The following is a 14,224-nucleotide window of genomic DNA, read 5'->3' on the forward strand; positions in this document are numbered from 1 at the left end:
AAGGGAAATGAATTTTTATTCTCTAAGTACACATTCTTCGTGGGAGGAGCGCTGGGAAGATAGGCAATCTGTTCAACAGGGAAGTAGAAAATCCATATCTGAATAATCCAAGGTTGACTAATATCTATACATATTTCCATTCAGTATTTCATGAGTTGGAGGACAATAAAATAATTTTTCTGTGTAGATGGGAAAATTCCTTCTCCCCACCATGGTGAGAATGACACAGTGGAATTGTAGCTCAAGATTGTATGGATTGTTTGAGTCAGACTCTTTAGGAAACCAATGAAGGCCTTTGCGAAGGGCAGCAGTCCTTTGCGATACCAAGGGACTGCTGTTTGGTCAGCCACCATGCCTCGTTAGATAGACTTGTTTCCTTTGTCAGTGTTGGCCTCCTTCTTTGGGGAGTTGTCTGATCCGGTTTCAGAGAAGGCATTTCTATTTGATGGAAATTGGTGGAGCAGGAAATATTGATTTGGAAGCTGTTGACACTTCAAAAGAGGTAGTTAATTTAGATGTCAGTATTGATCAGTGGGGCTAAATTTAGACACCAGCTTGAGAGTTTCCCTTTAGAATATACTCTCAAAAAAAAGAAAAAAAGGGGGGGAACAACTTAACTGAAATGCCATTAATGAGGACAGAAAGGGAAAGGAGAATAATGTCCTCTCTTTTGAGCTCATAGATTAAAGGTTTAGATTTGACCATGTGGCTACCATAACCATAAATGAAGTTACACCACAATTACATTAAACCGAAGATTTAAAGATTGAGAAAGCCACAGAAATTATAAACTATTCAGAATAATGAAATTGATTAATGCAACTGATTTTCTAAGGGATTTCATAGAATTTTGTATCAAAGATAAATGGCCCAAACACCTCTGTAAAAATGGTCGACCTTGAAGGGAAGTCGTTCTCCGGATTAAGTCTGTGGTTCAGGCCTCTAGACCACACAGATTTCCCTTTCTTCTAGAAAAATTGTTCTCTAGACCCCGCAGAATGCTCTGATTGCTCTCCAGAGAAATGAACACCCTGGTAAAGATGACCTCAAATCTACTTCAGAAACACTTGAAAAACCTACTTAATGGGCATAAAATTAAGTAACTTCCCATATGGATTTATACAGAGCAGTGCATTTAGCAGAAAATAGGCCCAAATGAATTTTTATAAGATGTTGGGGCTCTAAGCTAACTCAGCCATGACCCATTGCTGTTGAGTTGATTCTGACTCATAGCAACCCTACAGGGCAGAGTAGAACTGCCCCCATAGGGTTTCCAAGGCTGTAAGTCTTTACAGAAGCAGACTGCCACATCTTTCTCCTATGGAGGAACTGGTGGGTTCAAATCACCAACCTTTCAGTGAGCAGCCGAGCGCTTAACCACTGTGCCACCAGGGCTCTAAGCTGTGGGAAAGAAATCATACTTATTTGTCTACTAAAGACATTGTCTAAATTTGCCCCTTTGGAACAAATGCTGGCCAAAATTTGCATATAATGGACAATTCAAAACAAAGGAGAAAATACTATCTTGTCCTCATACTCCTGTCAAGAATACTGTGTTAAGTTTATTCACTGTACATAAAAGTTAGAAAGGAGTTGGAGTAAAATCTGAAAGAGGGGCAATCAAAAGGACAAGTACCATCTTTTTGTTTCAAAATGGTTGTAATTAAGAGGATGTATGGCCACAGTTTAAAAAACTATGAAGGATGAACATGTACAACCTCACAAATTGTAGAGCTCTAGAACTAAGGGAAGCTGGAAATTTGGCAGGCTCCCCGCTACCATCTGAGAAGCAGACGATTTTTCCTATGGCTTGAGTTTCAAAAACAACTCTGCCTTATGATAAGTCATCTACAACAGCAGGCCTTAGAGAAAAGCGCCTTGGCCGCAACCTAATAACTTTATTGTAGGTCTGACCTAGAGTACACAACCATATACAGGTGGCTTCACCAACCTACATGGTTACAGGGTCTGGCTTGCCTAGCTTAGACGGCCTTGTCATTTGTAGGCATCCATGTCCAGTTACTGAAATCTAGCCTTCTTCTGACTTGGAGTTATCTGAGCTCGCGTGGCCAAAGGAAGGTATAGATCTCAATCATCACCTTCCCTTCTCAGCTCACACTGAGCTGAATTTCTGGCTTAGCTCCTAAATTCCAAAAGGACAATACACTTTCAGTCCTTCATTTCTCCAAAACTAACTTTTTCTGGTGTCCTATGATACCAGAAGGGGCACTCTTAGAATTTTGAAAGAAGGGTGGAATGTTAGATTTAGAAATAACCTTTAAAGATCATCTAACCTATTAAGAAAACTGTTGCCTAAGATATCAACATTTTATGATTTGCAAAATACTTTCATGTTATTTTCTCTTTATCCTATGACTTAAACAAGGAAAATATTCCCATTTTAAAGATGAGAAAACTGAGCCTTAGAGATTTTAAATGATGTTTCCAAGGTTACACAGCTCGAGATTAGTAGAACCAACATTGTCTCATTTTTATTACCCACACATATTTGGATGCTCACAGAAGAATAACCAGTTTTATGAACCAGAAAAGTAAAGGACCCCAGTAAAAGTAAATTATACCAACAAGAGTTATCATTGGTTAGAGTACAAAGAAAGATGATAACGAATTAGCATACCTGTATCATATCAGGGGTACCAATAAGCTTATATAAATACTGTAATAAAAATGGAATCTTATAATTCTTTCTCTTCTCATCGGGAGAGGTATAAATAAAGAATCACAGCTTTCCTCCAAAACTAAAAATCACTCACCACTGCCAACATTATTATTATCAGGCTTTATATTTTACAGCATATTGCATCAACCCTGTAGTACAGAAAGGGAAGGAACTATTATCCTTATTTTACAGATGAAAAAAAAAAAACAACTGAGGTTCAGAAGGGTTAAGTGATTTTACCAGTTAAGTAACGAGGCCAGTTGTTCTGACTTCATATTTTGTGCTCTTTCTACACTATCTCAGTCTTGTTCCCAGGACTGACTCATCCATAGAGATCAGTCCTACCGCTGGATATAAACCCTGGATATAAACCCTGGATATAAATTGCCATGCATTTTCATCTTCCTAAAATCAGACTGTCCCACTTTCGAGTCCTGGAATGCCCTCAGAAAACAGCATGACCTAATGAGGAAAGTGGGGACTGAGCACATGATGTTTCCAAATGGAAAAGTTGGTAAAATGGGGATTTCTGCCATCTTAGTTACAACGAGTGTTCCTAGTTGGCTGAAAATAGAAAAACATTCTAGCAAGAATCAGGAAGCCCAAGGGAGTCAATTGTCCCATAGGCATCAATTCGTGATGCACACGGAGAAGTTGTTTCTCTGACACCCTCAAACGAATCTCTGAACCAAGAAAAACGCAGTTAATCATGGCAGAAGGACTTACATAATTCAGAAATAAACACCGTGAGTTCCATTCTCCAAAGAGATGAAGCGTTTGGGCGTGTAATCTGTGTATGCGTGCACCCATACTTACAGGCAACTTTTCCAAATCCTGGTCACCGTTAGCCAGCCATCCACAGCACACCAGTGGCATCAGGAATTTCACACATACACTCTGAGCCGTTATTTCCTGCAGCTAATTGCTTTACAGACTAGCAGCTCATTCACAATCTGCCAGACTGGCCATGAATTAACACCTCAATCCAAACAGCCTGGCTTCAGTGGGATTTGTGCCCCAGTGTTATCCATGCACAATATGGTATCAGTCATTTTCTGCCCAGGAAGGAAATTTGAGAGACGCCTTTGAGGGTTATGGAGTAGGAGAGAGGGCTTAGTGTTTTCTAATTGGGCAACAGGAAGAAGTGGTGAGGAGAAAAAAAAGAACCTGAAAGCAGGTTTGAAACAGATTGTGGTATCTTCGCCTTTGCCTGAGGTAACAGATGGATGGTATTTACTGATCTTGAAATTTCAGAAGAATTTTTATTTCCTCTCCAAGCAAACTCTCACATTCACCAATAAAAAAAAAAAAAAATCTGACAATTTTCTGGTGATCAGACACAAGGTAAATTTTCAGAGCCTGAATCTTCTAGTTTAATTATCTGCAATGACTCTATCAGCTGACGATTTCCCCATCTCCTGTACTGTCTAGCCAGTGTCAGTTATTTCTCCTTCTATTCTAAGATTCCCTTGTTGGCTTTCCATTTCCCCAGTACTCATTCAGGTCACCTAGATATTGCGTTCAGCCTAGTCATAGCTTCTAAATAATTTAAGTCGGTAATAACTCACTCATCTGTCTGGAGCAAGGGAGAGTGAAGAAAGCCAAAGACACAAGAGAAAGATTAGTCCGAAGGACTAATGGACCACAACTACCATAGCCTCCACCAGACTGAGTCCAGCCCAACTAGATGGTACCCAGCTACCACCACCAACTGCTCTGACAGAGATCACAATAGAGGGTCCTGGACAGAGCTGGAGAAAATTTAGAACAAAATACTAACAAAAAAAAGACCAAACTTACTGGTCTGACAGATACTGGAGAAGCAGGGAGAGTATGGCCCCCCGATACTCTTTTAATTAGGTATTGAAGTCATTCCTGAGGTTTACCCTTCAGCCAAAGGTTAGACAGGCCCATAAACCAAACAATAATACACGTACCTCAACCATGGATTTATGAGACTAAACGGGCACAGCAGCCCAGGGACAAGGACAAGAAGGCAGGAGGGAACAGGAAAGCTGGAGAAATGGAAATGGGGAACCCAAGGTCGAGAAGGGAAGAGTGTTGATACACTGCAGGGTGGGCAACCAATGTCACAAAATAATATGTGTTTTAATTGTTTAATGAAAACCTAATTTGCTCTGTAAACCATCTAAAACACAATAAAAATAATAACTCAATCTCCCTTTTTCTGATGATCCAGTGTGTGGATTATTGATGCGATCTAGCTTATTTTCTTTCTCCTTCCTCCTTGCTTTGAGTTGTTTACTTACCAAAACTCAAATCTATCTACTTTTGGCTGTTTTTCAAGGCATTTGAGGTTGGACTTACTGCTTAGCTGTACTTGGGTATTTTCCATAGACAGTCGTTCACTCTCTCAAAAATGTTACTGGACGCCCATCATACAAGGTGCTGTGCTAGGCACTGTAAGAGATTAAAATATGACTGATATATTGCCCCAGGAGCGCTGGTGGTATAGTGGTTAAGAGCTCGGCTGCTAATTAAAAGGTTGGCAGTTCAAAGCCACCGGCTGCTCCTTGGAAACCCTATGGGACAGTTCTTCCTGTCCTGTAGGGACTCAACTGTACCTAACAACATCAAGAACATGTTGCCCCAGCCTTTCAGTAGTCTACGTTCTAAGGGGAGACATGAAACTTCAATAAAAATGACTAAACAAAGCAGTCTGTGGTGAGTGCCTCAAAGGTGCTACGTAGAAAATGGTATGGGTGTCTTAGATGAGGAAGAAATCATTTTAAGTGGAGTGCTTAGTCATAGAAGATTTTAAGACGTTGATATTTGAACTAGGCCTTAAAAAAAAAAAAAAAGAATCCCAACAGACAGAATGTATTTATTTATACCATTCTACGTTCCAGAAAGAACTTCAGCACGTTACATACAATACAGTCAGATAAAGTGGTGTTTAACTTAAGTGGTTGAGGAAATTGGAACAGAGTGGTGATGAGGGTAGGAAAGATACTCTGAAGCTGGGAATGAGCTTGGTACACAAAGTAAGTACCTTATGATACAAGATGCCAGGCACAGTTGGGCAGATGACCATTTTAATTATCCAGACCCTCTCTGTCTTCTCTCCAACTGTGGACAAAAGGCAGTGAGCTCTCAGACCAAAGTAGCCATCAGACAAGGCAACAACTCTAGGGAAGCTGTGGAAGGCTATTCACCTGTGTGCTTGTCCTAACTCCCCAGGTCCTGGGATGGATCCGCAATGGGGAGTCAATGCTCAGCGCCAGCCTGGTCAATGCCAGCTCTTTGTCTGAAGCAGAGCAGCTGCAGCGGGAGCACGAGCAGTTCCAACTGGCCATCGAGGTAACACCCAAATCTGGCTGCACTCTCCTCCCCCTTTCTGCTCTGCACCTCCTGCGGGATGATCCCCTGAGATGTCAGTGCTCCTTCAGGTAGTGAAGCCTTCACCCTCTTCAGTGAGATGTGCCAGCCACCTCCCTATTACCAGGAATTGACAGAGACAAAAATCACCCCAAGGAGGCCTAGTTTTAGGAGACAAGTATTCACATCACAAATGATAAATGTGAATATTCTCCTCTATGTTATACATAGGTGCCTTTAATGTGTAAGGCTCCTGACACATTGAGTGAGTTTTGACAGACGATGAACTGTGTACAACGTGAGAAATGTAAAAGGTTAGAAGCCACCTGCAGTTGAAGATCACTCAGAATTGAGGATGAACAAGTACAAAAGTCGTTCGTAAATGAGGATTTTATTTTTAAACGTTTGGTTTACATGTCACTTCTAGGTAGTATTGTCAGACCTTGCCTTTGAACAATGACAATTAGAATTGGAGCAAATTGCCCCAGATAGTTTGCCTCACTGGAAACAGTTTTTCAGTAGTGGTGGTGGAAGTCATCTTGAAAGGAAAAGTTATTAACAGAAGTAGCTCACTAACTGGGACTTCTCTTAAAGCCTATTTTAACATAAAATTCCACTTACAAAAATCTAATACAAATATTTTCTTACTTTAAATAATGTCTTTAATTATCTTTTCCACTAGAACATTCTCCTTCCCAAAGAGATTTGAGCTGATTAGTTTGGAGAAGTGTTGGGGAAAGGCTTGGAAGTGGGACGTGGGAGCTATATTCAAAATAAGTTCAGTCCCAGTGGGAAAAGAGATGAAAGAGTGAGAAATTCAAAGACACTCCTTACCTGTGGTTCAGTAAAACTCGGCCCACTTCTGAGTGTTTAAGAAATGTGAAGGTGTTATAGTAAGAAATGGTTGCTAATGAGAACTTACCACAACAATGGTGGGGAAATAATAAAATTTCAACTGAATCTGCCTACAAGTTTGTCTTTAAGTATGGTAATCCAATTGATTAATAGCCATGTTTAAACCAGTATTGATTGAATTCAGCCATTTGATTTTCCAGAAACCATCTCGTATGTGATGTTATGATGAATAATATGTTTCTATGAGATGCTTGATATCGTCTTAGGGACCATTGCTAGTGTTAGAAGTCCTGCCTGGCATCTGAGATCTAACATGGATGCACGCACAATATATGCAAACCATTTTCTAAGGAGAAATGTTTCTAAGGATTGCTGTGTCATCATCAGTTATCTCTGCTGCAGTTTACTGACACACACAGATCTGACAGTGTAGGGTCTCTTCCCTGTAGAGGATAAGTCAGGATCAGAACTACAGTCATGAATCAGGCACACAGTGGTCAAGGTCCTAAAGAGAGGTTTAAGCAACAATGAAGAGAATGAAGGGTGAACAATCAAGAATAGAGACATGACAAGAAGCACTAAGGGTTGCTGGGCAGAGAGAAGATAGCTCTTGGCCATATCTCCTCTTTATTCACCTTAAGGGTGAAAGTCTACCTATTTCTGTCAAGATAGTTAAATTTACAGTCTCTTAATCAAATGATGGGCAAGTAAAATCAAGTGTCGTGACACACTTGAGCATCTCAATATGCTGGTGGGAAATGGTAAATTCATTAGCTGTTGTTGCTGTGTGCCATCGAGTCTATTCCGACTCACAGTGAGCCTATAGGACAGAGTAGCTGCTCTATAGGGTTTCCTAGGCTGTAATCTTTAAGGGAAGGAGCCCTGGTGGCACAGTTGTTAAGCACTCGGCTGCTAGCCAAAAGGTCAACAGTTCAAACCCACCAGCCACTCTGCAGGAGAAAGACGCAGCAGTCTGCTCCCATAAAGATTACAGCCTTGGAAACTCTCTGGGATAGTTCTGCTCTGTCCTATAGGGTCACTAAGAGTTGGAATCGACTTGATGACAACGGGTTTAATCTTCATGAAGAAAGATTGCCAGGTCTTTTCTTCTACGGAGTGGCTGGTGGGTTTGAACCACTGGCCTTTCAATTAGCAGCCGAATGCTTGAGCGTTGCATCACCAGTGATCCTTAATGCGTTAGCAGTGCTATTGAGATGACTAAATTCCACATGACTGCATACACAGTATGTATTAGCTTGTGCTAGGTGCTGTTCCTTCTGACGGAATAGAGACTCACTAAGCATATACATCTCGTAATCAGTTCTGAAGTTCTGTATGGGTATAACGGGATCAAATCTTTTGGAATTAATTTCAAGATATAGGCCCTTCTAGTGTCTGTGGTTTCAAGAGAACATGGCAGAGCAGTTGGATTTCTGGAAGGTATTGAGAACAGAAGGTAGGCAGGGTCTATAGCATGGATAGAATAATGAAGAGAATAGAACCAGGATTTCAACATGAGCTCTTTCTCTGAGTAGCCTTCACTCTAATTGTGTCAGTTTAGACCAGGTTCTACATCAGAGGGAAAATAGACCAGGAAGGCTCCAAGCAACTGACAGGAAGCGTAAATAGTCTGATTTGTCTTAATCTATTTTGGTGGTGTTAAAAACTTGAGGCCAGTACAATGATTTTTGATGGGAAACGTAATTTGACTTATTGGCCCCTAGAAAGAACCCTAGGCTCCTGAAGGTAAAATCAAATAGCGATAGATAGAATGCCTGTATAATTTGTTTCTCACACTGAGATACGTCTAAGAGTGAAGGAAGGAATTATTAATAACTAAGCCAGGAAAATAGACATACAGTGGGCCTGGAACATGGGAACACTGGATGACTGCTCACCCTAGTTTGAGTGGCCTCATGAGGTTGAAAGTTTTGGTCTCCCCAAGGAAGGTCTCAGATATCTTAGCTAAAATAGCCTTGGCTTCAGGAAGCTCCTCTAGAGCCATTTAGAATGGAAAAGGGTACATCACACCCAGAAGAAGTGTGGTTTTGTGAAGCAAACCTAGACAATTATTTAGTAATATTTAAGATATTGTGACTGGTATGTCTTCAGGCTCAATTTTATAATCTACTTTTATTTGGATTTTTCCTATTTTAACATAGGCATTTTTAAACATAGGCATTGTGTCAGAAAAAAGTAGTTAAAACTGGATAATAAATTCAGTTGATTTGGTTCAGTTTCTTCTGTGTACTACTACTAAATATTAATATTTTTCATAATCCATGTCTCAAAGATATGGTACTCAGTAGAGTTACATACTTGGGAGTAGAAATAAATGCAAAATGATGACTTAAGCTTAGCAAAGCAGATGATGACATATGGCTAACACTTTATCCTTTTGGAAATTAAGAGGGGGAGGCATTCCTAGACTATTAGATGATAATGGCATTAGGAATTAGGAAGAGGATTTATTACTAAGGTAGTGAGATGGAATTGGTTTATGCAGCCTAAATGATATGAAAATTAAAGCTACACCTCCACACTCACAGGAAAAGGCATAATAGCACATATATGCTAATAGTGTATGGTGAGCCCTGGTGGCACAGTGGTTAACCATTGGGCTGCCAACCAAAAGGGTCAGCAGTTCTAATCCACCAGCCTCTCCTTGGAAACCCTGTGGGGCCGTTCTCATCTATTCTTTGGGGTCAGTATGAGTTGGCACCAGCAATAGAAATGGAAGACTACAGTGGGGAAAGTATTTTAGAGAAGGATAGATGAGGTCATGCTAACACAGCTAACACCAAGGGCAGATTCAGGAAAGGGAAGGGAAGCCAGGAGGCAGTTGATCAACTGGGAAAAATCAGGGTGTGTAGGCTACAGTTTGGAATGAGCAGGAAGGGCAAACGTGGTGACACAGTAAGTGCTGAATGTATTAGCTCTTGGGAATTGTCCCTGTACTGCTGCCCAAGAAGAAGGGCAGAAAGTGATTCGGGGACAAATTACTGGGGTTCTAGGTCATTCCCTTTCACTGTCCACTAAGCTATACTTTCCTAAAAGTGGAAAGGCCAAAGTAGTACTACACCATAAAGAGGGTCCCTGGGTGGCACAAGTGATTTGTGCTTGACTACTAACCTAAGGTTGGTGGTTCAAACATACACAGTGGCACTGCGGAAGAAAGGCCTGGTGATCTGCTTCCATCAAGATTACAGCTAAAAACCCTATGCAGCAGTTCCACTCCATGACACATGGGGGCACCGTGAGTTGGAACGGACCGGACAGCAGTGCGTTTGGTTTGATTTATTGGGTTGAAGTGATCCCAGCAATTGAGGATAGAATGAAGATATTAATTTTTTCAAGTCAGTTGGGCTTTAATATTCTCACCAGGGTTATCCATGTCAGTATTTTATTTTAGTAAATTTTAATCCCATGTATTTCCCTGCTGACACAGTCCTCCAGTCAGGCCTCCTCACCTCTGGCATTTAATGTGTACTCAGAGAATGCGAACCACATTTGGCCTGAGTCAGGAAGCATTCACAAACTAAACTAAATAAACTAAACCTTCTACCAAAACATTATATATATATAGTATTTTCTTACAAAAACCGTTTGAAAGATACTAGTACTTTCTTGTTTTTGTTCTGTTCATTCTTCCTGTTTTATAAATATCTATATAAAATATTGTACCCTATAGGCAAATGTAAATGACATGGGGGTTATATGTTGGGCCGAATTATCTACAGTGCTGCTCTGTCCTTGGTGGGGTAACTAATGAAGGATGAGAGCTTTATTAACCTACCAAACTAATTTCTTCTACTGGAATGATTGCCTTCTTGACTGAGATTTTTATTACACAAAGATTTTTCTTTTTATGTGCTGCGTTTATTTGATCCATAAAATGGGACTGCAGCCATAACCTCCTTTGAAAACTCAGTATGATGAACAATTTTATGATTAGATTTGAAAAGGAAATGTAACTATGAACCAATCAGGGAACAGATTTATACACACAGATGCTGTTTCTCTTCCCCAGAAAGCCAACTCTCCTTAAAACCCAGAGTGCTGCAGGTAGAGGAAAAAGGAGGAAGGACCAGAGTTAGGGTTCTGAGAGATTAGTTAATGGAATTGTATGGTATTCTTTTTAAAAATATGCTTTAAAAACAATAATGTATTAATCTTCATGACAAAAATGCTTGAACCAGTCATTTAAAGCTCTTTAACTTTTCTGCATCTTTCCACTCACGCCTCACTCCACCCCCTCCCATACCACGCCTGCGTCGTCGTTCCCACGGCCCTCTCTCCTCCCCTTGTGCCCAGTCCCTCTTTCATGCCACTTCCTTGCAGAAGACGCACCAGAGCGCCCTGCAGGTACAACAGAAAGCTGAGGCCCTTCTCCAGGCCGGCCACTACGACGCCGATGCCATCCGGGAATGTGCCGAGAAGGTGGCCCTGCACTGGCAGCAGCTCATGCTGAAGATGGAAGACCGGCTAAAACTGGTCAATGCCTCAGTGGCCTTTTACAAGACTTCGGAGCAGGTAAGGGAAAAGGCTATGGGATACGTGGGGCCAAGGCTGACTGAGGGCCGTTTCCTGACTCATACTGAAAATCTGCAGCAAGAAGCCAGGCCTCTCGGTACTAACGTCTGAGAGTAGGAGAATGGTGTGTGGACCACCATGTTGGTTTCTTTGTATTCCTTTCTATTAGAGCAGTGGACCATGTGGGTTTTTTTTTTTTCCTCCCTTATAAAATAAATTTCTCAAACTCGTAAGATCTTTACTGAGGTGTTGAAGAGGAAATTGGGCATATACTGGATGTTAGATTTGAGCAGTGTATCAGTTAGCTATTGCAACAATACTGCTGTGTAACAAACCACCCTCAACACTCAATAGTACAAAACAATAGGCGTTCATTTTTCTCTAGTACCTGGGGTTCAGCTGACTAGGCTGAGCTTGGCCAACTTACGCTCCAACCTGCAGATTGGGTCCAGATCTGCTCCCATGGCTTTCACCCTCCTTGACCAGCAGTCATCTGAAGCCTGAGTGCAAGAGTCCAAAACCTACCGTGCTCAAAAGCTGCCTTCTCTAACATTCCATTGCCAAAGGAAGTCACATGTCCAAACCAACATCAGTGAGGCAGGGGAGGGTATGCCTCCTATGAAGGTTGGAAAACCAAAAACCCAAACCCATTGCTGTCGAGTCAATTCTGACTCATAGCGACCCTATAGGACAGAGTAGAACTGCCCCATAGAGTTTCCAAGGAGCACCTGGCGGGTTCGAACTGCCATCCTCTTGGTTAGCAGCCATAGTACTTAACCACTATACCACCAGGGTTTCCATGAAGGCTGGAAGAGGAGAGCGAATATTTGCTTGAAACACATACAGCTCTTTCGCTCATGGGACCCCAGTCTAATGGAGGAGACACAGCCCTCTGTCTTTTGGAAATTAGGAGCTTACCTGGGAAGATGATACAGCTGTGGGAGAAAAGGCAGGAGATGCAGGTAGCAGAGCCATAAAGATGCAGATCCAGTGCCATTACGTCTCTACAGCAGTTTGCACAAGGATTTGTGTGAGAGGGTTTTAAAAATGATTGGGGTGCTGTTAGGGAACTCTTCCCATGAAATAGAGGTTTAAAGCGGGAGTCATTTTATTCAGTGTAAAATAGTTTCCTCGTTTGAATCGCTCACTGGTAGAGACATATCAGAGATACATTCTCCTCGGGGTGATTTATAGGGACCACAGGAAAGTCTATCCTCAAAGCAAATGTAAATGGCCCTGCAGCCAGTGTTACGGGCGCTGCACCTTCTCCAAGCCCTCTTTCTGTTGTTTCAGAGAGATGAGCTAAAAGCCCCCCAAGTTGATGTGTATATTCAGCACAATTCCAATCAAACCCCAGCAGACTTTTTAGAAATTAACTGATTCTAAAATTTATATGGAAATGCAAAGAACCTAGAATGACAAAAAAATCTTGAAAGAACAAAGTTGGAGGAGTTATACTAACTGATTAAGACTTACGCTAAAGCTACAGTAATCCAGACAGAATGGTACTGGCGTAAGAGCGGACACCTGTATCAATGGAACAGGCCGGAGTCCAGAAATAGACCCACACACATGCAGTCAGTTGATTTTTCACAAAGCATTTCAATGGGGAAAGGACAGCATTTTCAACAAATGGTGCTGAACAACTGAATATTCATCTGAGGAAAAAATGAGGCTTAGTCCCTATCTAATATCACACCCAAATTTTAATTTGAGATGGTTCAAGATGCTGAAGGCAGCAGAGCACTAGATTAAGGGTCAGGAAGTTTGACCCTGAACTGACTTTACCCAAGTTTCATTACCTCTCTAGGTTTTTATTTCTCACAGGTTAATTTTAAGAATTTATAGTAGATAATCTTTTGACTTCTGTGCCCACGTTTATTGGCTCTAAGTCCAGTGCTATGATGGGACAGGTTTCAAGTACTTTTTCTCTTATAGTTTTGACTGTGTATACTCTGTCTTATCAAGACATGAGCCTGTCTGCGGTTTCATGCCTTTGATGAAGAGAGGTGCATGGTGCCATGGATAGGGCTAGTGAAGTCAGCTGGAGCTTTGGGGACGAGCCCTCTCTTACGTGGGGATCATGTCTGCACTCAGTGTGCTCTGCCTGGGACATGGGTTAGTTCATCATTCAATGAACATCCTTCCCAAAGGCATGTCCTTCATCAAAAGGAATGACCTTCCCAGACTGAGGCAGCCAAGGATAGAGTTAGAGCTGCTCTCTCCTACTGCCATATCCAAGTAGGTAATCAAACTCCATTTGAAGACAGGTATAGGAATATGGAGTTATGTTTCATGCATCCTCCCCTCATATCAGTGCCTCTGATCCTAGGCTGTCTCGGGTCTCAAACTGTGGCACCCAACATAACTTTTTCCCAGGCAAGTTCTCTTTAAAATGCTTCTGCTATCTTGTGAGGTCATTTATAAGGTCACTTAACATGGCCTCTCAGTATTTTTAGAACTGAAAAACTTCTTAGCTGTCTTTTAGGTTAAGAAAACCCAAATTTGTTATCCTTCTGAAAGAAATTTGCATTTTGTGACAGAAGGCCTGGAAATGTCATTGCCTTATAGTAGGACTTAGAAACATACTTGCTAGAGTATTTTTCCCCTGGGGAGGGGAAAGTGACATTCATTTATGGCCCATAAATCGCACCCCATAGGCAACTTCCTTCTTTACCTCTGCTTGAGGCTACTTACTGTGGGGCAAGTACGGATGGTTGGGCAAGCCAGGTATCTTCTCTGACCCTCATTTTCCTATTCTACCTAATTCACAGGCTTATTGTGAGATTACAACAATATAATATGTATGTATTTTAT

At 41.4% G+C, this 14,224-nt stretch overlaps 1 protein-coding gene across 21 annotated transcripts in view; it reads left to right on the forward strand.

Annotated features, from left to right (window-relative positions):
- The window catches only part of KALRN (kalirin RhoGEF kinase), a 792,110-nt gene that overhangs the window by 460,799 nt on the left and 317,087 nt on the right, over window positions 1-14,224 (forward strand). For 16 of the 21 annotated variants that reach the window (XM_049878536.1, XM_049878496.1, XM_049878604.1 and 13 more), the window contains 2 exons: window positions 5,882-6,001; window positions 11,189-11,407. In XM_049878536.1, coding sequence (XP_049734493.1) covers window positions 5,882-6,001; window positions 11,189-11,407 — 339 coding nt within the window. The remainder of the gene's footprint in view (window positions 1-5,881; window positions 6,002-11,188; window positions 11,408-14,224) is intronic. The other 5 variants (XM_049878631.1, XM_049878638.1, XM_049878476.1 and 2 more) reach the window with 1 other exon arrangement.

The sequence above is a fragment of the Elephas maximus genome, chromosome 1, assembly GCF_024166365.1.
Source record: "Elephas maximus indicus isolate mEleMax1 chromosome 1, mEleMax1 primary haplotype, whole genome shotgun sequence".
NCBI classification, from domain to species: domain Eukaryota; kingdom Metazoa; phylum Chordata; class Mammalia; order Proboscidea; family Elephantidae; genus Elephas; species Elephas maximus.